This window comes from Onychostoma macrolepis, chromosome 20, assembly GCF_012432095.1.
Source record: "Onychostoma macrolepis isolate SWU-2019 chromosome 20, ASM1243209v1, whole genome shotgun sequence".
Classification (NCBI taxonomy): domain Eukaryota; kingdom Metazoa; phylum Chordata; class Actinopteri; order Cypriniformes; family Cyprinidae; genus Onychostoma; species Onychostoma macrolepis.
The window spans coordinates 4,560,930-4,585,734 of NC_081174.1; the positions used below are offsets into that span (position 1 = coordinate 4,560,930).

General features: G+C 36.8%; 1 protein-coding gene across 1 annotated transcript; it reads left to right on the forward strand.

Annotated features, from left to right (window-relative positions):
• The first annotated feature begins 250 nt into the window (after positions 1-250).
• On the forward strand, positions 251-24,664 carry LOC131527133 (apolipoprotein B-100-like). Its single transcript, XM_058755996.1, has 26 exons — positions 251-496; positions 612-882; positions 10,974-11,086; positions 11,183-11,328; positions 11,560-11,704; positions 12,759-12,911; positions 13,229-13,353; positions 13,461-13,546; positions 13,716-14,166; positions 14,518-14,635; positions 14,716-14,862; positions 14,995-15,206; positions 15,330-15,558; positions 15,737-15,916; positions 16,027-16,230; positions 16,426-16,590; positions 16,724-16,929; positions 17,289-17,462; positions 17,560-17,690; positions 17,815-18,016; positions 18,100-18,272; positions 18,414-18,583; positions 18,670-18,785; positions 18,868-19,241; positions 19,369-23,780; positions 23,900-24,664. Exons 1-26 carry the CDS (start codon positions 251-253, stop codon positions 24,593-24,595), a joined length of 9,645 nt encoding a protein of 3,214 aa, XP_058611979.1. The 3' UTR covers positions 24,596-24,664.
• Positions 24,665-24,805: the final 141 nt, after the last annotated feature.

Genomic DNA, 24,805 nt, shown 5'->3' on the forward strand with positions numbered 1-24,805 from the left:
GGATCCGTCCTTCTCATCTTGTGCGATACTGTAATTGGTCCGATCTTCTGTTACGTTATGTAGACCAGACACAGAGGATGGCCAAACAGTAGATCTCACCTCCAAAACTCACTCAGACCAACAAAACACTTCATATAGGTCTCAAAATAAGCTTGTTTCATCATAACACTGGGAGCAATTCTCATTCAAAAATTCAATTGCATTTCTGCTTAGGACTCAACGGTTACCTCACACAGGTGGGAGAGGGAGGATGCTCACTGATGTGCAGGAAACTGCCATTGTTGATATGGTCATCAGAAACAATGGGATAAAACTCACTGAGATTCGAGACAGAGTCTTGGCAGACAATGTTACTTTCGCAAATATTCACAGTGTAAGCATAACAACAATTTCTAGAGTCCTGAAAAAACATCAGGTCAGGATGAAACAGTTGTACACTGTGCCTTTTGAGAGGAACTCTGAACATGTCAAGCAACTCAGGAACCAATATGTCCAGGTAAGATCACAATAAAATACAGAACTGTTTTTGAACAAAACCAAACACACACAAAGAACATTTTTTACAAATTTACTACTGTAACAGCTTATGTTGCCTTGTGGATTTATTTTAGAGAGTCATGGAGATTGAAGGCAGGCAAACACCCCACATTTTCATCTTTGTGGATGAGGCGGGTTTCAACTTGGCCAAAACACGGCGACGAGGGAGGAATGTGATTGGGAAGAGAGCCATAGTGAATGTCCCGGGCCAGAGGGGTGCCAACATCACAATGTGCGCAGCAATATCCACTGATGGACTGCTGTTACACAAACCGCTAATTGGGCCATACAACACTGAACGTCTCCTTGCGTTCCTGCATGATCTCTATGGAAGGGTTGTGCTAGGTGAGGAAAGGGATGCAGAGAGAAGGAATCAGCCAACATTTATAATTGTATGGGACAATGTGGCATTTCACCACTCCCATGCAGTCACCGAGTGGTTTGCGGCCCATCCCAGAATGGAGTCACTTTTCCTCCCACCTTACTCTCCATTCCTCAACCCCATAGAGGAATTATTTTCCTCATGGAGGTGGAAGGTTTATGACCACCATCCACATGATCAAATGTCCCTCCTGGACGCAATGAATGCTGGATGCCTGGACATATCAGCAGAAGATTGCCAGGGATGGATCAGGCATGGCAGAAGATTCTTTCCTAGGTGTATTGCCCTAGATGACATAAGATGTGATGTGGATGAGAACCTGTGGCCAAATGGAGAAGACTGAGTAGATTAGCGTTACTATTGTATCTGTATCAGTGGATGGTGTGTATACAAATTGTTGTATTTTGAAATTACTAAATTACTTATAAAATAAATAAACGACATAAAATATTGACGAATTCTGCATCATGTCTGATTCATTCCAGTAACATATATTGCAGTGAATTATAAACAGAGATGTGTCCTTGTTTTACACAAGAAAACATTGTATAATGCTACATGTTGTTAGTGTTTTTTAGGTCATTGTTTTGTGGGTGACAAAGTGTGTTTGTCGGCTGTCAACCTTTGCTAGTGTTCTGGAAGAATGAGTTGATTTGAGACCTGAATAAAGTGTTTTGGTAGTTGTAGTGCATTTTGAATGTGAAATGAACTGCTTTGCCAAGCTGAAAGTTGGTTAGGAGAACTGTGTGAAGAGTTTTGCAAAAGTGACCTAAGTATTGAGAAATGTGTCCTAGCGTCTGTAAAAAACTGTAAATGACAGAATATTGCATATCTTTTGTGTTCATGCATTCTTGTTTTCTTTCTTGTTTTTCTAATGTCCTGTTGCAAATAAAGCCTTTACTGCAGCAATTATGTCTCAGTCTCTTTTTCTCCCATAAACCGTTCATTCTATAAAGCTACTCTGAGATGGGTCATTCAAATTTTGTATTGAATTTCTGCAGCAATAAGACAAAATACATGCATTTACTAAACCCAAAAAGAAAAACAAACTGTAGTGTAAAATACAATATATGATCAATGCAATATACTGTATTACTGTAAGGTCAGACCTGACACCTAAAATAATACAGTTTCTGTAATTCCATTTGATGTTAGTGTTTTTATGATATTGTGCTATGATTGACTAAATGTTCCTGTTGGAAGAGAACATGTGTTAGTGTTTTGGAATAACAATTTGATTTTGAGACATGTTTGCAGTGTTTAGGTAGATGTAGTGTATTGTGTTAGTATATTATTGTATTTTGAAAATTAGTGTTAGAGTTTAGTTTGCAGTGTGTGATTTTGAACATGAAATTAACTGTTTTGTCAACTGTGTGTTGTAGGTGTGTTGGTGCGTTAAGAGTTTAGGAAAATTGTTAGAAGTATTGGAAAAAATGTCATAGCAATTGTAAAAAACTGTAAATACAAACTCTACATTTCAAAATGCTGAATACCTTTTTCTTCATATACTAACTCTATCAAAACACAGCAAGCCCGATTCAAAATTGAGTAATTCGGTCAAAACATTAACACTGGTTTTCTATCCAACAAGAACATGTCAATTATAGTGCGTAGACTGTCAAAATGCTAACAATTACAGTTGTTTTCAATCGCTAACAAGCATTATTCAATACTGAATCCACATTTTCAAAACTGTTCACGCAGTCTGCATTAATAATAAATACTGAAGCAATAATTACCAAAAAAGCAAAACAAAACAACAACAAAAAAAAAACATCAGCAGTCTAGTGTAATGAGGTGCTGTATGTGCAGTATTTGAGTCCCAGCTGCTGCAGGAGTCTTTCTGTGTGGAGTTTTCCATGTTGACGTTGGTTTCCTCTGGGTTTCTCCCACAATCCAGAGACATACAGGACAGGTGAACTGGAGACTGTACTGAGTGTGAATATGAATGTGTGTGATGGACTGGACATCTGTCCAGGGGGTTTTCTGCCTATGACCCATGAAAGGCTCCAGCCTCATGACCCTACATAGGACAAGCGCTAGGGAAAATGTATGGAATAGATGGATGGATGTTCAGTACTGTGAGGGTTCTAGTCCTCCCTCTCTCTGCCACTCTTTTTTCCCCACCAATGTGTCTTCCCTGATCCATGTTTCCAAAACAAATCATTCCTAAGCCATCCATTTATCAAAAGATAACCAAAAAGAAAGAAGCAAGAAGAAGAAGAATACTAAAAATAGGACATTTGGCTTGGCTTTCAGCTGAAATTGCATTTAGTTGTGTTTGGAATAATTATTATGCAATTTAAAATGAAATATTCTGCTAAGATTTTCAAAATAATCTATTGAACCCCTGTTTTAGCACCACTCAGTGGACATTTCTCTTTGAAACTGTGGCAAAACGTGCAGTAAGGTACATAAAAACGGTCTCTCTAAAAAGTGCCCCCAGGTACGTTTATGCCATGCGACCAGGTTGGTATGTGCAGTATTGGAGTCCCAGAAGACTTTTGAATGTTTAGTTTGTATGTTCTCTCCATGTTGATGTTGGTTTCCTCTGGGTTTCTCCCACAATCCAAAGACATACAGGACAGGTGAACTGGAGACTATAAGTGAGTGTGAATATGAATGTGTGTGATGAACTGGACATCTGTCCAGGGGGTTTTCCTGCCTATGACCCATGAAAGGCTCCAGCCTCATGACCCTACATAGGACAAGCGCTAGGGAAAATGTATGGAATAGATGGATGGATGTTCAGTACTGTGAGGGTTCTAGTCCTCCCCCTCTCTGCCACTCTTTTTTCCCCCAACAATGTGCCCTCCCTGATCCATGTTTCCAAATAAAATCATTCCAAAGCCATGCATGTATCAAAAGATAACCAAAAAAGAAAGAAAGAAAGAAAGAAAGAAGAAGAAGACTAAAAATAGGACATTTGGCTTGGCTTTCAGCTGAAATTGCATTTAGTTGTGTTTAGAATAATTATTATTCAGTTTCATAATAAATATTCTGCTAAGATTTTATATTTCAATATAATTCCTGCAGAAATGGACAGTTTGCCATAGTTTCAATTTGAATGTGCTTTTATCAGTTTTGAAAGCAGTGTGTTAGCATCTTAAAAATGTGCTGAAAATGTACAGTGTTTTTTTTTTTGCAGGTTGTGGAGTATGAATGATAAAAGTGTTTGTGGATTTTGAAAAATGTCTGAAAGCAATGAAAAATGATTTACAGTTTGGTCCACATAGACTTCTGTATCGCTGAATGTGTGAACAGTTTTGAAAATGTGGCTTCAGTATTGAACAATGCTTGTTAGCAATTAAAAAAAATTGTAAACTGGAGTAGGAGAAAGTATTTTAACATAAAAAAGCTCACTTCAGCTTTGTATTTTTATAGTTTGAAAATAGTTCAAAAATAGGGTAACACTTTATTTTGATGGTCCCTTTTGAACATTCTGTTGACACTAAGTAATGTTGCAACTACATGTCAACAAACTCTCATAAGAGTATTAGTGGACTGTTCGCTTCATATCTACTAACTCCTTATTGTGTTGGTCTCCCAACAGATATTCTATTGACTATAAGTAACTTTGCAAGAACGTGCCAACTAAATCTAACCCTAACCCTACCAGTCAACTAATACACTACTACCACTCTAATGAGAGTTAGTAGAAATGTAGGTGCAACATTACTTATAGTCAATAGAATGTGTTAAAGGGACCATCAAAATAAAGTGAAACCTAGTTTGGAAAAACAGTTTTGTTTTTAATAAAAGTGTGTTTTTAAATAAAACCAAGCACGGGTCAACTAATCTTTGCAAGGCAATAAACTCATCAATAAGGAGCAAGACAGGCTTCTGTTGATAAGGTACTTGATAAGATCTGTTCCCTAACATAGAGTAAAGACCAGGCAAGTCTTACTGTCACATTTTCTACAGTAGAGGTCATTGCACACTGAGTCCGAAATTTTCACACGTTAATAAATAAATACGACCTTACGTTGTGTCAATCACGTTTACACATTGCCTCCAAAACTTTCGTCCGTCATAAAAAAATCGGTTCAGGTTCGATTTTCTGCATTGTCACATCCACAGCAAGCATTTTGATAAGCATTTGAATACGAAAAAAAAACGAAAAACGCATACGGACATTTCAGACTCAGTGTGCAAGGACCTTAACAAGTATCTACAGTAAAGCCATTTGTTTGTGAAACACAAACAATTCATCAGATAACAAAAATGATAAAGGTACAATAGAATTTTAATTAAGTTATAAATAATCTATGAATTAAGTTATTATCATTAAGGCATAATTTTACTGGTGACTGTTCTTAACCACTCAGAGTTGCATTTACCTTAATTCTAACCCTGCGCAGCTCATTGCTTTACCACCACAGTGTGATACATTGTTAAAAAAAAAAAAAAGGCAGTGGCTATTTGCACTAAGTGTAAATAGCGATAGAGGCTATTTACACTTAGTGCAAATAGCAATAAATACTATTTATACAAAGTGTAAATAGCAATTAGATTCTGTTTACACAGTGCAAATAGCATATTTTCTTGGCAGCGGCTATTTGCACTAAGTGTAAATGGCAATTAGATTCTATTTACACTAAGTGCAAATAGCATATTTTTAACAAGAGATGCTATTTGCACTAAGTGAAAATAGCAATAGATGCTAGTTACACTAAGTGCAAATAGCAATGGATTCTATCTACATTAAGTGAAAATAGCAGTATTTTTTAACGATATGCTATTTACACTAAGTGCAAACAGCTATAGATTCTATTTACTCTATGTTAAAATAGCAAGATTTTCTGCTATTTATACTACTTATTGAAAATAGTGGCAATTATCTGCACCTCAGTATTGTAGTACATTACAAAACAGTACGCAATAATAATGTATTGAGTGTAAATTATAGTTTTAATTCAAATTAGGCTAATAAATGGATGCCACCTTATTGGGACAATAAAGCCCTCCCTACACCTACCCTAACCCTACCCGATACTTTATTTTCAACTTTTTGATTATTTCCTTCATGTTTATTGAAAATAAATGCCTTTCCGATGCAATATGAGATTTGAAAAGGGAGAAAAAAAGTTCGTCAAAAGGCAGGTTCGCACTTGTTCGATCGCATCAAAAAGTACACGCCTTCAGAAACTGATGTTAAACATATGTCTTTTTGTAGTGTTGACTATCCCAATCACACATTGGTGGGCGGAGTTAGTGTAAATAGCCTTTGCCAACAAGGCGGTCTATTTGCACTTAGTGTAAATAGACACTCCATTATTATAATATGATAAACTACATTTTTCATGTGTTTTCATGAATTTTGCAAAGATTTTTTTCCCCTTTAACTGTTGAGTTAACAAATTTTTCAAATTTACTGTAAAGAATGATTGTAAAAAATTACTAAGTGCAAATAGCCCGCCTTGTTGGCAAAGGCTATTTAAACTAACTCCGCCCACCAACGTGTGGTTGGAATAGTCAACACTACAAAAAGACGTTTCCTTGACATCAGTTTCAGTGGCCTTAATGGTAAGGCACCAATGGTGACCATTAAAAAAAATAAAAAATTCATGCTGCAATGCATGCTGGGTACTAGCATAGTACAAAACTCATCCATGGCTCCCAGCATGCATTGCTGCATGATTTTTTATTATTTTATTTTTTTAATGGTCACCATTGTTGAGGTTCACAAGCTGATTCTTGATGTCTGTGTGAATCTAATTGCTGATGTAGATGAAAGTTTTTTTTTGGACAAACTGTTTGGAAAGTCCTTTCTATTAACTGACTGTCACAGAACCAATGGCTCTTACAATCACTTTTACTATAATCAATACATTCACTTAATCAGAGACTAGACATACAAAGAGTCTACATTCACTCTCAATGAGATCAGTTCACTTACAGATGATTGTCACTATATATAACAACCAACTACTGACCACTTTCTTTGAGCTTTTGAGTTGTAACAAATATGTTTGAAGAACACATGGTTACAACAGCCAGGGAGGAAAAAAAAAAAAAAAAACTACTAACACAGAAGTCAAGGGTCAAGATCCCAACTAAAGCAGATACTGATCTCTAACATGGTTACTTCAATTGAAACAATAAATCAACATGTAAACCTTAGTTAATTCTCAATAAGATCTTCTGTAGATGTCTGACAGAAATAAAGTCAGTCTGGTTATTAATAAGTGGAGATGGTGATGCTGTTTGTGGGGTTGTTTAATCAGATCTTGAGATTTAATGTATTTTATTTCAGTTGATTTCATCTAAGCATGTGTCTAAAGTCAGTTGTTGTTCTTGTGTTTCTCTTTCTGTCCGTGATTCTGTTTGTTAACAGCAGGTGTTCATCACTAATGCTCAATCAACACTTAATTAATCACTTAATTACTTAACTGCAATGTATATCTTATTTTAGTGAACTCAACTGAAATAAGTTCAGAGTACTCATAACTATTAGTTTTAAAAACTTAAATATTTTAAGGCAATAAGTTTCCTCAAACGGTTTGAGTTAACCTAACTTGGGTTTTTAAGGCAATCGGTTTACTCAAACGGTTTGAGTTACCGTGACTTGTTGGGCATATATCTTATTTAGTGAACTCAACTGAAATAAGTTCAGAGTACTCATAACTATTAGTTTTAAAAAAAACTTAAATGTTTTAAGACAATAAGTTTCCTCAAACGGTTTGAGTTAACCTAATGTGTCAGGTTTTTAAGCAATCGGTTTACTCAAACGGTTTGAGTTACCCTAACTGTTGGGGTTTACAGTGTAGTTAGTATGTGACTCGAGTCCACACACTGTAAAAAAAAAAAAAAAAACAGTTATTTTATTCTTTTTTTTACCAGCTTCAGCAGATTTTTGAGTTTGCTCAACTTTTTTTTGTTGGAGATTCTCAAATTTATGTTGTATAAACTTTAAATGACAAGTTGAGAAAACTCAAAAATCTGCTGAAGCTGGTAAAAAAATAAAATAAAATTTTAAGTTGGCTCAACTTTTTTTTTTTTTTTTTTTTTTACAGTGCACCCCTGCTATTTGCACTTAGTGTAAATAGCCTCTAAATAGCCCAGTGAGCAAACCAAAATTCAACAGTGGCATGGAATAAGTTATGTAACTTATCTTGATGTGCTTCTCTCAGATTAGGTTATCACTTCATTTGCCTCACACAAAATGATGAGAACAAAAGCTCTGAAATCGCAATGATTAACTGTATCGAATTAAACAAGGCTGTTATGTTTGCTTCTAAACAGACCAGCATGTTGCCAATTTGACTGAAGCAGGCATGACTAATGAGACAAGACATGTTAACAGAAATGTTCTGATTTTAAAGGTAGTATAAAACCATGAACATTGAAACATGAAAAGTTTAGCATGATAAAATAAAACAAAATTAAAATTTAAGATTTTAGACTCACGTTGATAACACTTGTTGTTTCTTTCCTTTCCAGGCCCTGTGCTAATGATACTGTAGATAATTTAGAGTAGATAATTCCGAACACATTAGGGATTTTAAATAGTTTAAATGTTCTCTGAACTTTTGCACACTGACTTGGTTTTAAAGATAAGGGTTGTAAATTGGGAGAGGGCATGTTGCTTGAAAATAACTGATTAGGACATGACTCACATACGTCACTAGAGAAAATGGTATTTGGTTGTAACTACTGGGATTCTGCTGGGTAACTACTCCACTATTGTCTAGTGGAATAATGGCATTTGTGGCATTTGTATTGCATTTGCCTATAACAGAATAATATTTTGTTGAAAGTTTATATCTGAAATATTTTAGTATGTTTTAACTGTAAGTAATATTAAGTACATATAATGACAGCCAAAGAAGTTAAAGGCCCTTCAACACCCTTTAGCCCTTTTATTACAATTTTAAATTTTACAATTTTTACTTAACATGAACATTGTGGTACTAGTTTGGTCTTTCTCCCCAAAAACAACATTTGGCCTATGTAAGATTTCACATGAAATAAAAGAAAATCAATCAAGGTAGTCTAAAACCTGTGGTTATTATAAATTAAAATTATAATAAACAAACAAATATATATTATAAAAATAGACCGAGAAACAATAAATGCATTAAACTATACATTACAATTATAGCAAATGAATAAATCATATAAATTAAAAACTTCAAATAATGAATAAAACACAAATATAACAAATACATTAAATTACAAATTAAAATGCCCCATCGGGACAAGACCACAGAATCAGATAAGCCATTTGCACAATCTGACATGGCTGGGGTCGGAATTTAACTGCGGGTTTCGTCTGGCCAGAGGAGAAATGGCCCCCCAACTGAGCCTGGTTTTCTCCCAAGGTTTTTTTCTCCATTCTGTCACAGAGGGAGTTTTGGTTCCTTACCGCTGTCATCGCTGGCTTGATCAGTTGGGGACACTTAATTTCTAGCAATCATCGTCAATTTGATTTCACAGATATTATTTAAACTAAACTGAGCTAGACACTGAATTCAATAATGAAATGCCATTAACTGAAAATTGAGTGAAAATCTTATCATTATACATTACTGACACTCTATCCTCCAATTTGTTACTGTTAAGTGCTTTGACACAATCTGTATTGTTAAAAGCGCTATATAAATAAAGGTGACTTGACTTGACTTGGTTACCGTTGGCTAATGCAATCAGTGAGTTCCATCAGTTCCATTGCTGACATGCAAGTCTTGGGTGGTGTTTATGAAACAGCTTTTGCCTTTGGCCTGCCACACTGGCTGATGGAACTTTGGACCTGTTGCAACCCTTGTTTAACCCCCTAAGTGAACTGAATAGATCAGCGTATAAAAGATGCGAGCCAGATGATCACCGCCAGTCTCCATTCGGAGGAAGACTCGCTGTAATCACAGGGCTTCTGAGCTTCTTTTGACCCAGCATGGGGAATATGAAGCTCTGCCTATTGCTGCTACTTGGCACTTATGCTACAGCCCGTGAGTATAATGTTCCTTTGCATTCTGGTGTATTAATGTTACTTCATTAATGCATTTCATGCACCGGAAATATTTGATTTATTTTGCTTCATCCTATGAAGCTATAGGCTATAGGAAGATATCATATTTTTAGCATTTCATATTCTGTAAAGTCTATTAAGTTGTGTGAACTAAATTCATCTAAATTTGATTTTTTTTTTTTTTGCAAATTTAATCTTTGATTTACCTTTCAATATGCATTTTTAGTTTTGTTTACATATTTTCCCATAATGACTTTCTCACTAGAGCAAGAAACTGAGTCAAATTCTCATCCAGAATGTCACTGTAAGTATTTTTCTTATTTTTCTTATTTTTATCCTTTGATGAAATGTTATTTGTATTCGAGGTGTCTAGGACTCATGCATGTTAAAGTATCAGTTTAATTTATCCTTATCTTTTACCTATTGGACTCACTGTACCTATTGTTGTTGTCACTTACTTTGAACCCTCAATAAATGACATCATCATTCTAACGTAGCCATGTACTCTTTATCTACAACAGACAGTGCTTGAGTCAGTATGTCAGAGTCCAGATTTCTTATTGCTGGTCTTGATTAGATAAAACAATGTAATGTAATGAAATTTAAACAAAGTAATATAAATGTTATAATGTTATATATATAATACTGTACTGCAAAAAAAACATGTTTTAATTATTTTATTTGTCTTGTTTTCCTGAAATAATATGTAAACTAATAATATGTAAACAACATAAGGATATTTTGTTCAATTTACCTAAAAAAATTACCTTTAAGAAAATGAGTGGGAAAGTCTACCAGTGCCAAAAGACAAAATGTGTATTCAGAATGTATATTTAAGATATATATCTTATATATATATATATATATATATATATATATATGACATATGCTATAATCCTATATATGGTATGTCCTACATTTCTGTTGAAATATTTTTTATATTTATATTATTATATTTATATTTTATATTACACAAAATTCACTGAAAAATAAATGTACTAAGATTTTTTTTTTTCCCCCGCAGTGTGTGATTATTCTTTCGAAAATTTCATTTTTGAATTGACCTAGTGTTTATTTCATTCACAGTATCTAAAAGATTTAAGATCTACAAAAAATATACATATCGGTATGAAGCTGAGATCCAGAATATGGTTACTGGGACCTCCCCTCTCACGAATGGTCCCAAAATCTCCTGCAAGGTACATTTGAAAAATCATGTAACAATTCAGTTTCTCAATATGCCTTTCCTGTTGTTTTGCTCAGTCATTAAGTCATTAACACCCTTCTTTCCATAGGTCGAAATTGATGTGCCTGTGGCATGTAGCTTTGAGCTCCGTACCAGTGAGTGCTCCCTAACTGAGGTGGTCAGAACGGATGCAAATGGGGCGCCCATTTATGCACCTGCTGCTGAGGCCCAAGCCTTTCAAGCAGCCATAGAAAAGTATGTTTCCCTTCCCTTTAGAGAAAATGGATCAAATAATATTAGGTCTGCAAATATTCAAAATGAGCACAGCCAGTATTGCTAAAATATACCAACAGCCAATGGAAAATAAAAACTACCTCATAAACTATACATTATAAGACTGGTTTCCAGTTTATAATAAACTGATTTTAAAATTGATCAGAAAATTTTCAACAAGTGATTCTACAGCTATTCCTTCTCTTTTCACAGGAATGTGCTGAAGTTTGTAGTGGAGGGTGAGACAGGTGTGACACTCTATCCTGAGGGAGATGAAACCAACATTCTGAACTTCAAGAGGGGTATCATCTCTACTCTGATTGTTCCTGTCATGGAGAAAGAGGAGAGCAAAGACATGGTACATAAACATGTTTTCTTCTTCCTTAAGGCCTTAATCTGTAAAGATATGAATTGCCTTTTATTGTATGTTGAACTTGTTAGATTAAATTAATTTAAGCAATGCTGTTATGAACACTCACTTAACAACTAAACAGATAAGATCTTAATCTTCTTATCTGGAATAATAAATTCCAATGAAGGTGCAAGTTAATCTTGACCCACGCAGTCAACTGATAGGAGACTATTTCATGATATTCATGATATTCATGATATTGCCTCTACATCCTCATAAACCTCATGATAGGTTTGAAACAATTATTTCAGTAATCTCAGGATTTACTGAAAAACATCGAGGCCAGCTTTTTCATTTTTGCTTAGTGTTAATATTTATTATTATTATCATTACAAAGCAATGAATATATCAATATCCAAAATAGCCTTGATCCAACAGAACCCCCAATCATCACTACACCATTACTGTATATTACCTTAAAGTAGCTTGTCTGTATTTATTAGTAGTAATAAAATTATTGCAATTGATTGTATTTAAAAAATATAATTTTTGGCCATACAACATTGGCCACATATGGCTTGGTAAATTAATAAATCAAAATAAGAGTTGGGAAACAATAATTACTCAAAACAGTGAGTTATCAGTAGATTATTTTTTTCTTTATTTATGTCAGTACATGCTGCCAGAAAATGTTTTCCACATTTTGTACCAATCCACTGACTGAAAATAAATAGGGATCCTTTACCCCACCCCGTCTCAGACTAACAAAGAATTTCACAAAAAATTCTGAAAATTGAAAGATATTTGTAATTGAAAAACCTGCAATGAAAAACACCTGCAGCTGGTTCACTTTCACCATGTCTACAGCGGACATGTGTGGTGCAACGCAACTAAAAGCAAATCTAAACTTTCTGCAAGCATGCACTACTTCTGACATGAAGGACAGTACCTGTGTGCCCACTCCCACCCCCGCCCACAGTGGGGCACCTTACACTTTAAACAATCACAATTGTACACAAGCATTTTTTTTGCATTGATTTGATAACCTTATTTAATCTAGGTTACTGTCCATGGAATCTGTGCCACTGATATCAAGGTCAACAGCAAGGAAGATATTGCCACTGATGTCACTCTCACTAGGGACCTGTCAGGATGTGATACTTTCAAAACCCAAAGAAGCCACACCAGCCCTCTTGCAATCATCACTGGTTTGGTGAGACAATCACTTTTTATTTATTTATTTTTTATTTTTTTATATATCATACCCTCTGATGGTTGAAGCTTGAAATAATTGCTTCTTAGATTATTTTTACTTTTAATTCAATTCAATTATGTTCCATTAATCATCATTGTTAGTGCAATTGACTAATTACCATATGTTTAAGGTACAGGTAATAATTAAGTAAACCTTAACCAATACTGACAAAAGCATGATATCATACAGACTGAGCCAACTACAGGTGATAATTTCTTGAAATTATTTTTTCAAGAAACAGATAATGTATTAAATATATATTTATTTGTCAACAGCAATACCCTCTGTCCAAGCTGATTGGCAGTACCCAGACCTGCAACTATAAGTTCGAAAACCAGAAGAAGCACATGACCTCTGCCACGTGCACAGAGAAACACATATTCCTTCCTTTCTCTTACCAGTGAGTGACACTGACATCACATCACTTGCTACATTTCTTAATGATATGTGTGCATAAATTAAACTTCATATTCTAATTCATTCACACGCATTTAATTTTCTTTGCAGAAATACGTATGGTATCTCTTCTCTTGTTAAACAAATCCTAACTCTTGAGGGAACCAGCAAGATTAATGACAGAGTTTTTGATTATCGTGAGTGTTCCCAGTTTCACTGTTATATCTCAAATAGATTTGAGAACTTTGAATTTGATTTGTCTGGATAAAAGTGATAGAACTGCTGAGAATATGTTGACTTCATGTTTTCCTTGGTTGTGACTATGTAGCCTTTCACTCACATATCATCCCGCTCTCCAAAATACAGGTTCTACTCACCCCAAACACTTGGCTCTAGAGGCAATGGGGGATAAAGCCCCATCCCAGACCTCTGAGGTTCTGCTGTTCATCTTCAGGGAGCTGAAATCCATGAACGAAAAACCAGATCGGCAGCTGAGGGCCAGCACTTTCCAGAGTTTGGTGTCTGAACTCCGTGGACTCGAGCATGAGGTTCTGCAACAGAATATCATTCAGATGGTGGCGGATGACAAGTTTTTGACTTGGCAGGCCCTGATTCAGTGTGGCACCCCAGAGTGTGGCAGCGCCATGTTTAGTATTCTGAAGACCTTTGACGCTGATGCCATTGAGGTAGATGCTGCAGTCTTTGCTCTAGGAATGATGCACAGACCTACTGGCCTCTTGGTGAAAGACATACTGGAGATTGCGCAGACCAAGAAGAGCAAGCCAATAATGTATGCTCTCAGCAATGTTGTAAGGAGGTACGCAAATTATTTTCCATTTCTAGACTGCTTAAGTCCTATCAATTCTTCTCTGAAAAGACCAGCATAGAATATCTTGAATTTTCTAGCTCATCTAAGCTGGTTCATGTTAATTAAGTGCTGCCAGCATCACCATGCTGTCAAATGCAAAACATGGTTGGTGAAGACTATGATTTATATGGTCTTTCTAGTGAAACTGGTCCACCAAAGTAATCGTGCTTTGTAAAACATCAGCACACTGTAATCCAAAGCACAACATATGCTGGTGATCACCTATGCTATCTTCCTTTACCTAAAGTATTTGTCAGTATATTTCCACTGTAGCTGAGCATTAATAATATATCTCTTCAGGCACTTCCAAGCTGAGGGTCAGCTCACCTCTGAGATCCTTGAGGTGTCTAACTTCATTACCTCCATTCTTGGTGCTGACTGTGCTGGCGAGAAAGATCTGACCTACTTGACCTTAAGGGTGTGTGTTTTAACATCTATATTTTTGGATATTTTCACACTGGGAAAACAACTTATTTTATAATAATCTGTCCTGGTTAGGTGATTGGAAACATGGGCGAGGTTATGGAAGCAGCTGATCCCAACATAAAGACCACTCTGCTTAAGTGTATGAGACAGCCTGCCACCACCCTGTCAGTCCAGATGTCTGCCATCCAGGCTTTCAGACGAATGTCTGTGACTCCTGATGTAAGTGTTGCAATTTTTGTTGAACAATTTGTATTTATTCAGAATCAAATGTGTGTCTTATGTATGTAATTATCCTACTAAGAAAACCAATTTCACACTCCAATCTCTCTATTTTTATTTTTAAATGTTCAGGTCCGTTCCAACATTCAGCGAGTGGCCCTTTATGCCAAAGGTGCTGTTCAAAAGAGACTTGCTGCATATCTTTTCTTGATGAAAAAGCCAGAGGCAAGTGACCTGGAGGTTGTGAGGAAGATCCTTACCCAGGACCAGAATGTGCAAGTCAAGTCTTTTGTGGCTTCTCATGTCTACAACATTATTCATTCCAGGGATCCTGAAATTAAAGAGTATGTTACTCAGTTTGTCAGTTTTCTCTAGACTGTTTGCAAAACACATCAACTGCTGTCTACCATTTATTTTGCTCTTTATCTACTATAACACTATAAATACTATAACTTTTTTCTTTCAAGGTTGGGCAAAACAATAGTCAAGGTCATGCAGGATGATGAGGTGCTTACCCACTCAAACTACACTCAGCTCTCTCATAACTATAAGATGGATGTATTTATGCCAGGCAAGGATATCATGGGCTCCAATGTGCAGGGAAGCATAATTTTTGATCCCAGCAGCCAGTTGCCCAGAGAGGTTATGCTTGAGACAACCCTGAAAGCCTTCGGTTACAACCTTGACTTCATTGAGGTAGGAATCTTAATGTGTTATGTACTTGTATTTAATTAGTTGCAAAATTCAATTGTTATATGATTCAATTATTATGTATTGCTTGTACTTACCCTTGATTTTTATGGACTTGTTGCATTTGATTTGACTATGACTTTTAGAATTTATTTATTTGTTTATTTATTTTGTGGTCACCAAGTTTGGCATGGAGGGCAAAGGATTTGAGCCAACTGTTGAGACTCTCTTTGGAAGCAATGGCTTCTTCCCTGATTCGATTTCCAAGGCAATGTACTGGGTTGGGGACAAAATGCCAAACAAAATCAATGAAGTTCTGCAAGAATGGATTGAACCCCTGAGAACAGAAAAAACTAAAAGACAGGTACTGATATCCATTGCTTATTCCAAACATAGCAATGTGATTATTCATAGGATTTAATTTTTCATGCAAGTATCCAAGCCTAGATAATATCAGAATTGTCTCTTTGACAGGTTCCTGAGAATATTATTAGGGAAATGGTGCGGAATTTCAACAAGCTTGCAAAGGATCTATACAACCAGGACTCCCCAGAGGCTATTGCTTACTTAAGGATCATGGGGAATGAGTTGGGATACATCAAGAGCACCAGTGACCTGTCAGCTGTTGTTGACAGGATGGCCACATATATTCAGGCCTTCAAGTACTTACCTGCTTGGGTATGTATACACAATATGCTGCATTTTACATAAAACATATCTATATTAGCTCTATCATATATCAGACAACACTGAGTTAATTTATACAGTATTTTTTGCTATCTGTTTTTGCTAGCTCAAGATTTTCTATCTGACAAGAAAAGTTGTTTTTGAGGCACTATAAATGCAAATTTCTACATATTCCTGTTTCAATAGATTACAAAGGCCTTGATGTCTGGAGATCAGAGCATCTTTGCTCACTACATCTTTATGGATAATGAGTTCTCCCTTCCAACTGCCTCTGGATTTCCCCTTAAGTTTGCTTTGTCTGGGACCTTTGCACCTGGTGTTGAGGGTGGTCTGCGTATGGAACCTGGCAGGGTATTAAATATTGCCCTTGATTGCTTTTTGTTCAATATCCAGATTATGTACAAAAAAACGTATAACAAATTATTTTCATTTCATCTTTTTATTGTCATGGTTATTACTAATGTATCCCTATTTCTTTTCACAGGGTGAACTGTCTTTTTCACCCTCCATGGCAGTAGAATTTGTTACCCGTATGGGAGTCCACATCCCCAAATTTGTTGTCTCTGCTGTGGAAATGCACACTAATATGTTCCATGAGAGCTCTTTCAATGCCAAGATCACTAGGGGTGATGGCCAAATAAAGCTGTCAATCCTGCCACCCAAGAACACTATCGAACTCTTCAGAGTCAGGTAGCTTTTGTTCTATATGCTACATGTTAAATGTATGCTCTTTATACTATTAAAGAAAATGTACATAAAGAAATTGGGTCTCACTTTATATTAGGTGACCTTAACTACTATGTACTTACATTTAAAATAATCATTTGGTACAATGCACTTATTGTGTACATACATGTTTTTACATTGTACTTATATTTTTTAAAATACCTATATGTAATTACATCTGTACTTAATTTCTGTAATTATCTTTTTAATTAATTCTGTATAATTACACTGTTGACCCATCCTTACACCTTAACCCACCCTTAAACCTACCCATACCACCAAACCTGTCCCTAACCTAACCTTTCGTCATTTTTCACAAACAGCAACAAGTTAGTAATGGTGTCCAAAACTCCAGTCACAATTGTTCCTGAGACAGGTGACAGAACTGCCATAATGAACTGCAGCCCCCTTATTTCTGGAATCAATTACTGCACCACCATACTCAACTCTAAAGCTGAGAGAAATTCTCCATACTTTCCTCTCAATGGAGAGTCCAGGTAAGAATCAAACTTTGAAATAATAATAATAAAAAAAAAAAAAAAAATTTATAAATATTTTTCTATGTGCTGTACCTTAATTATTATGTGCTCACAGTTTTGTTTTGGGTATCCAACCCACCGGTGACATCACTGAGTACACGGCAGCCTTTGCCTATGAACTCTTGAATGAGGGCAAGGAAGGCCGCCAGAAGGTTGATTCTCTGAAAATGATTTTGAAAGCAGAAGGCATGTATACTTAACAATAGTGAATTTGAAATTATGACCATTCTGTTATAATATAAAAACATTCCTACAGTGTTTGATGCTGTGGGTTTTAGGGATTACTTTTTCCCTCTTTTCTTACCATAAGGTACTAAGGCCACAGAGGCAACTGCCACTATTAAGTACAACAGGAACAAGAATATTCTCATGACCAGCATTGAAATTCCTGACTATGATATTGAGGCCGGAATCAAAGTTGGTGTCACTGACAGCCTTGCTAAAGGAAAGAAGTTCACCATTGATATCTCCAACAAAAATATTAACCAGTTTTCTCTCATTGGTCGTGCAAAGTAAGTAGAGATGTAAATAACTTTTTGAAACACTTGCATGGGCAAGTTCCTTCATCTAAACGACATGTTTCTGCTAATTACAGGCTTGAGGCCATGAAAGATGGCTTGTTGGAAACTCAGTTGATTATGCCCTCACTTAACACTGAGGCCACTCTTACTGCTACCATGAACTGTGCTGAAGATTTGACTCTGGAACTCAAGAGTAACATCAAGCTCCCAGAGACCAACTCTGTGCAGAAGATTACCTTACAATATGGTATTGGATACTTTTCCTGTCACTGTTTTCACACTTTTTATTTTAAAATCTTTATTTAAGTCAGTCTTAAATAAGTAAATAATTATTTTGGGTCTTATGTCAAATATAACAAGTGATAATTTGCTTTTAAAACAGCTAAAGATGAGATGAAGATTGAGATGAAGTCTGACATAGACTCAGAGATCCAGAAGTTGATGCCTAACACAGCACCTCTTCAGAGTCACCTATATCAGGCCTTTGATAACATCATGGAACATAAAGTTGTAAAGACTGACATGAAACTCCGTCACATTTACGCAAAACTCTGGGAGGTATGACTGTATAAAATTTACAACCGTTTTTATTATAGACATGAAAAATATTTGGACCATAACCAATATGTTTATTGATATGATAGGCTTACCTCATTTGGATGGACAAGATTGCTTCTGATGTGCCCTACCTTCAGACACTAAGAGAGAGCATTCCAGAACTGGTTATTCCATCTTTGCCTGAGAGGGTGTTCATGAACACGTAAGATTAATGCTAATGTTTTAAATCCAACTACAAATGTGATTTTCCATTAAACTTCAAATAAATTTTATTCTGTTTGTAGAGAGAGCAATTTCAAATACAAATTCAACAAAGATCATGTCACCTTCACCATTCCTTTGCCTCTTGGTGGAAAAACATCTGAGGACCTGAGAATCCCTCACACCATGGCCACCCCAGAACTAGTTATGCCACAAATTAGTGTAATGCTGCCCTCTAAAAGGTTCAATCTACCGACCTTCTCCATTCCTTCTAGCTATGACCTCTCAATGCCTCTTCTAGGAATGGTAGAGGTATCAGCCAAAGTGAACACTAACTTTTATGATATAGAGGCAGTTTTTTCTGGTGGCAACAACACTGTCAGTGAGCCCAGCTACATTACAAGCTACAAAGTTGTTGCAAACAGTCCTGTGGAACTTCTTGCTTTTACTGTGGAAGGTAAACATATGCATGCAGTATACATGATACATGATTTTAGTTTTAATAATTGATATGGGTCTTTGGGTGGGATTTTTTTTTTGTTGTTGTAATTTCTAGAATTAATGACCATATTTGTTACATGCAGGATCTGCACAAATTGCTGACATTACAGAGGACATTGCGAAGTTCGACATAATTTCTTCCCTGAAACATAAGCTCATAGATGCACGCTTCAGTCTAATGGAAACAGCCAAAATCACAGATGAAGTGAAAGCAACAGGAAATTACAAGATTGAGGCCTTCAGCCCTCTGGGTATGCAGATGTCACTGGTATACACAACCAAGGCATCGGTTTCTTCTGAAATCACAGGGGATGGCAGTTTAGATGGATCACTAAAATTAGGATCAATGTCTGCTAGAACTACTGCCACACAAACCTTTTTACTTCAACCCAAATCCAGAGAGGCAAGAGCTGAATCCACTTTCAGTTTAAACTGTCCCAATTTCCAAATACTAAACCAGATTAAAGCTACAGCGGCCAGTGGAGAACTTTCATTTGAGTTGAACAATGACATAGACAATGACCAAGTCCACCACACCACGAAGTTCAACATTGAACTCAAGGAAGCTAAGTTTACCATTAAGTCTGATTCTGTCACCAGAGCTTATGAGACCAAGCTTCAAAACCAGGTAGATTTCTCTGCAACTATGAAGGAGGTCACTATCAGGATTGAGTCCCAGGCTGATGACAACACAAACCGAGCTTTCTTGCAGCTTACTGGGTCCCTAAGCACCCAGGGACTGGAGCTCAATAGTGATGCCACGATCAACTTTGCTGCCAACCATGCCTCTAACAAAGGCACGCTGTCATTCACCAAAGATGGCCTGACCACTAGCTGTACCACCAGTGCTCAGATCAGCTCTGTGACCTTTGAAAACATTTTCCATGGTGTAATTACAACTACAGGTACTACAGTGTCTGTCTCCAGCAAGGGAACAGTCTATGAGAACAGTGCTGAACTCAAAGTTGAAGGAAGACTTGCAAGTTCAGAAGTATACATAAACAGCATGTACAAAGGTGACATTTTCAATGCCAACACCAGAAACATGATCACTCTCAAGCTGAATGAAGATGGTCTAAACCTCTACAACAACTTGATTGCATCACTTCAAGAGATTAAAATAGAAAACACAGACTCACTGATAGTTACCCTCAAATCTTTGGCCATGCATTCTAAATCCAACAGCTTTCTGAATGAGAACAACTTCTACAAGCACGACATTGCGGTTGACATGCATGAATTTACAGCATCTTTAAAGGCTGAAAATGATCTTAAAGTAATTGGTGTCCTCTTCAGCAACGAGGCCCAGATGAAGGCAGAGCCCTACAAGATGGAAGTTACTGGAACTCTGAAGGGGATATTTGGTGAAGAGGAACTGAGGCATACATATGAGATCACATATGTTGACCAGACAGCCACTGCAAAGTGCAGCACCAATGGAAAACTCTTGGGCAGTCAAATGACTCAAAGCTCCGAGTTTGAGATCATTGGATTTTCCACAAAGTTCAGCAATGAGGTGCACTTCAACTCTCCCTCTCTCCAACTGGAAAGCAACATCCTAACTAAAGCAGAACCTTTCAGTGTGAATCTTGAGAGCTCCTTCAACTCTGATGGAGCACTTAACATGTATGGAAAACACAGTGGCCAGGTGAAAAGCATGCTGCTCCTTCAAGCTGAACCTAAGTCTTACTCGTACAAGCATGAATGGAAGGCCTCAACTTCTCACCAGCTGAACAATGTAAATTCCATTAAAACTAACTTCCAGCATAAAATAACCAGCGCTATCACGCCTCAGCAGCAAAATTTTAACTTAGATATGGAGTCTATGCTGAATCACCATGCCTTTGACCACTCCCTGGAAATCTTCAACACTCCAAATAACATGGGTATTACACTGAAAGGCACCGTGTCCACCAACCTCTTGAACAAAGCCAATTACAATCAAGAATTTGGCATCATAAGTGCTCTGAAATATGAGAAGAACAGTGATAGTCATTTTATTTACCTGCCTTTCATTGATAAGCTGCCTTTTCTCGTAGAGGAGGTCAAAATTGCAATGCTCACCATGAAAGACCGTAGCATTGACCTGCTTGACGGCATTGATACTAAATATGACATTACAGCCACTTTTAAAAGCAAAGGAAATGAACTTTCACAGGTAATTGTAAATTTTGATGTGGACATGTTCTTGGATGATGTGAGACATTTTGCCTCTGATATGAAAGCTGTAGTAATGGAAATGGGCAAAACCCTAGAACCCATCAGGGACTTGATTGACAGTTTGGGCCAAAAAACTGGCATTATCACCAAGATAAATGAAATTCTCAACAAAATTGATGAGGTTTTGGCAGAAAATGAGATTGAGGCAGTGGTTGAGAAAATCATCGATGATGCTGTGGATTTAATGAAACAATATGAACTAAGGGAAACTATGCAATCAGCTGCAGGTTACCTAAACTCTCTTGACATAAAACCAGTATTTGATAGAATCTTTGAACAAATGAATGAGCTGACAAAACTACTAAATACCAAAGTCAATGAAATGATGGCTTATGATTTTGACACCTTGGCTGATGAAGTAAAGCAGATGGTCACTGACCTCATTAGGGTCCCCTGCTTTGGAATGCTGCATGGTGAAATTGAAATCAAATCCTCGGAGCACACTCTGAAGACCAGTGCTGAACTTAATAACTCAACAGACAAATTCACTGCTAACCTGAATTCTCAGTTTCAGACTCCTATTGATCTCTTGGCGTACACCTTTGATGCCACTGCTCACCTTAGAATCCCCAGAATGAAAGAGCTGTCTCTGATTGAGACAGCGAAAGCAAATCACATGGCTTTCTCACTTGATCACGAGGGATTCATGTCCATCAATGGCCCTATTGCCCAGGTATCTTCCAAGACCACAGCTAAGGCAACGACAGAACCATACAGGGCTGACTTAGTGAACAATGCATTTCTGAGCACGGAGAATGGCTTCTCAGGTACTTTGGAGACCTCTTACATCCACAGTCTGAACATGCCAGTGGCCAACATCTTCAGTGAAGCCACAATGACACAAAAAGCTGCTGCTCAGCTGAAATCTGGCATAATCACCCTCACCCTTGGAAATAATGGCAAAGGAAAATTGTCTGTCTTTGATTATTCTGATGAAGGAACCCATAAGAGTAACTTGGAGATTCTGATGAACATGGAGTCCATAAAACTGACTTTTGATGGTGACACTGACAGCAGTCTTCTGAAGATGAAGCAGAAAGTTGATGCTGAGACTAGAGGTTTGACTCAGATCAAGTTTAATGCACATGCAGAAACAGAAACTCCTTTCATCAAGAGAAGCACTGCAGCAGTGAAAGGGCAGATTCGTTTGAAGGAACCCATGGTTGAGCTGAGTGGGTCTCATGATGCTGAACTGATTGGCAAAGTTGAAGGCACCATTGCCAACTCAGTTAACTTCAAGGCTGCACCTTTTGAAATGATCTTTGACACCAAGAACAAAAAAAACATTAAAGTAATGCTTCCATTTAGGTTGTCCAGTAAAGTTGATTTGCAGAACGATATGGCTTTAACTTTGAATCCCTCTGTGCAGCAGGCCAGCTGGACCAGTCTTGCTAGGTTCAATCAATATAAGTATTCTCATTACATTAGTATGGCTAATGATGAGAAGGAAATTCAGTTCTCTGCATCAGTCAATGGTGAGGCTGACTTTAATGTGCTGACCTTGCCGATTAACATTCCTAAATTGACCATCCCATTTATTAACAAAGGAACACCGTATGTAGAGAAATTTTCTTTATGGGAGGACACAGGCCTTAAAAAAATCTTGATCACACCTCAGCAGACTTTTGATATGGATGCAAAGTTTAAGTATGTGAAGAACCCTGAAATGTTCAACATGCAACCAGTCCTCAATTCTATTATTAAGAAAATTAAAATACCCATTTTCGCAACTGCCAAAACCACATCCGATACATATGATTGTCCTTATTTTGCCAAGATCACTCTTCCCAATATTAAGGAATCAATTATGATCCCTGTCATGGGAGACCTAACCTATGACTTCTCTGTGAAAACAGCTATGATCATTATGAATACCAAGGCTGAGATCCTTAATCAGGATGAAATTGCTGCCCAGTTTGAAACTCAGGTTAGCTCTGAGTTTGGTGTACTCAATGGCAAAACCAGTGGCTCTGCCACTTTCAACATGAATTCAGGGATGAAATTGTTTACCAATCTAATTGTGGAGCATAAATATTTTGAGAACAACTATAATGGAGTTCTTGAGTTCAACACAGAAGTCTCAAAGGCTGTTATTTCAAACGTTGCCAAAGTAAATCTTCCAGAAGTGAAATTTATGCTTTACCAAAATTTAACTGGAAATACAGAAGAAGGTCTTACTGTTTCTGTATCATCCCCATCTGCTGGACTCCTTGGTCTTCAGCTGCAGAGCAAGAGCTTATCCCACCATACAGGAAGACTTTTTGGTGCAAACCCAGTAAGAATTTAAAAAAATATTACAATTTATTTATTACACATATCAATTAATATATTAATACTTTGAACATTCAGTATACAAGTAGACATGATAGTAACATTATCTATTTTTTATTTCAGTCTGAGGATTACATGGACATTCTAAAGGTTGACATTGCAATAAAGGACCCAAACAGACTAAGCTTCCAGACACAGTGGAACAAGGAGCTCCCTGGTCAAATTCTTTTGTGGCTGAAGAAGAAAGTTGCTTCATTAAAGGATTTGAAAGACACGGTAACATATTTCATCACAACACTTTACAATGACATCAGCAATAAGTACGAGAAGCTAGAAAGTACCATTGATCACTGTCTGAAAGACCTGCCTGAAATCCTGAAATTAATTGCGGAAAAAGCAGAGGAGCTTATTAGTTCTATCAAATTTCAAGATCTGGGAAAGCTCTCATCCTGGATTAGTAAAGTTTTCTCTGATGCTGTCAACTCCAACATCCTGATCGAAAAAGCTGAGCAGGCTGAGAAGACTAGGAGAATTATTGAAGACTATTATAAAACTGTCAAAGCCAAAGCCCAGGACATTTTTGCTGAGATGACCCTTGAGCAGCTGATTGAAGACACCCAGGCTTGGATTGAATCTACTATGACCCGTCTGGAAGTTCTCATGAACCAAATTATTAAGATCCTCAAGGATGCCAAGAATATTCAGCCCTATGTGAGACTGAACGACACAGAATTGAATATTGACATTCCTATTCCATTCATAAGGGATTTCTTCAGTAGAATGATTTCACATCCTTGTACCAAGACACTAAGTAGCTAAACTTTGCCAAGAGAAATTATCAAGATTATTAGTGTTATGTCCACAAAATATTTGCCCAAGCTGCTGTGGTTCCCTCTTTTTGTTTTGTAAGTAACTAATTTAGAATAGTGTTCTTTAAAGAAAATGCTGAGTGTTACGATCTATCTTATTATTGTATTTAATAAGCAATGACAGTGAAGTACCAATAAAAAACATTTTTACTGCATAAGG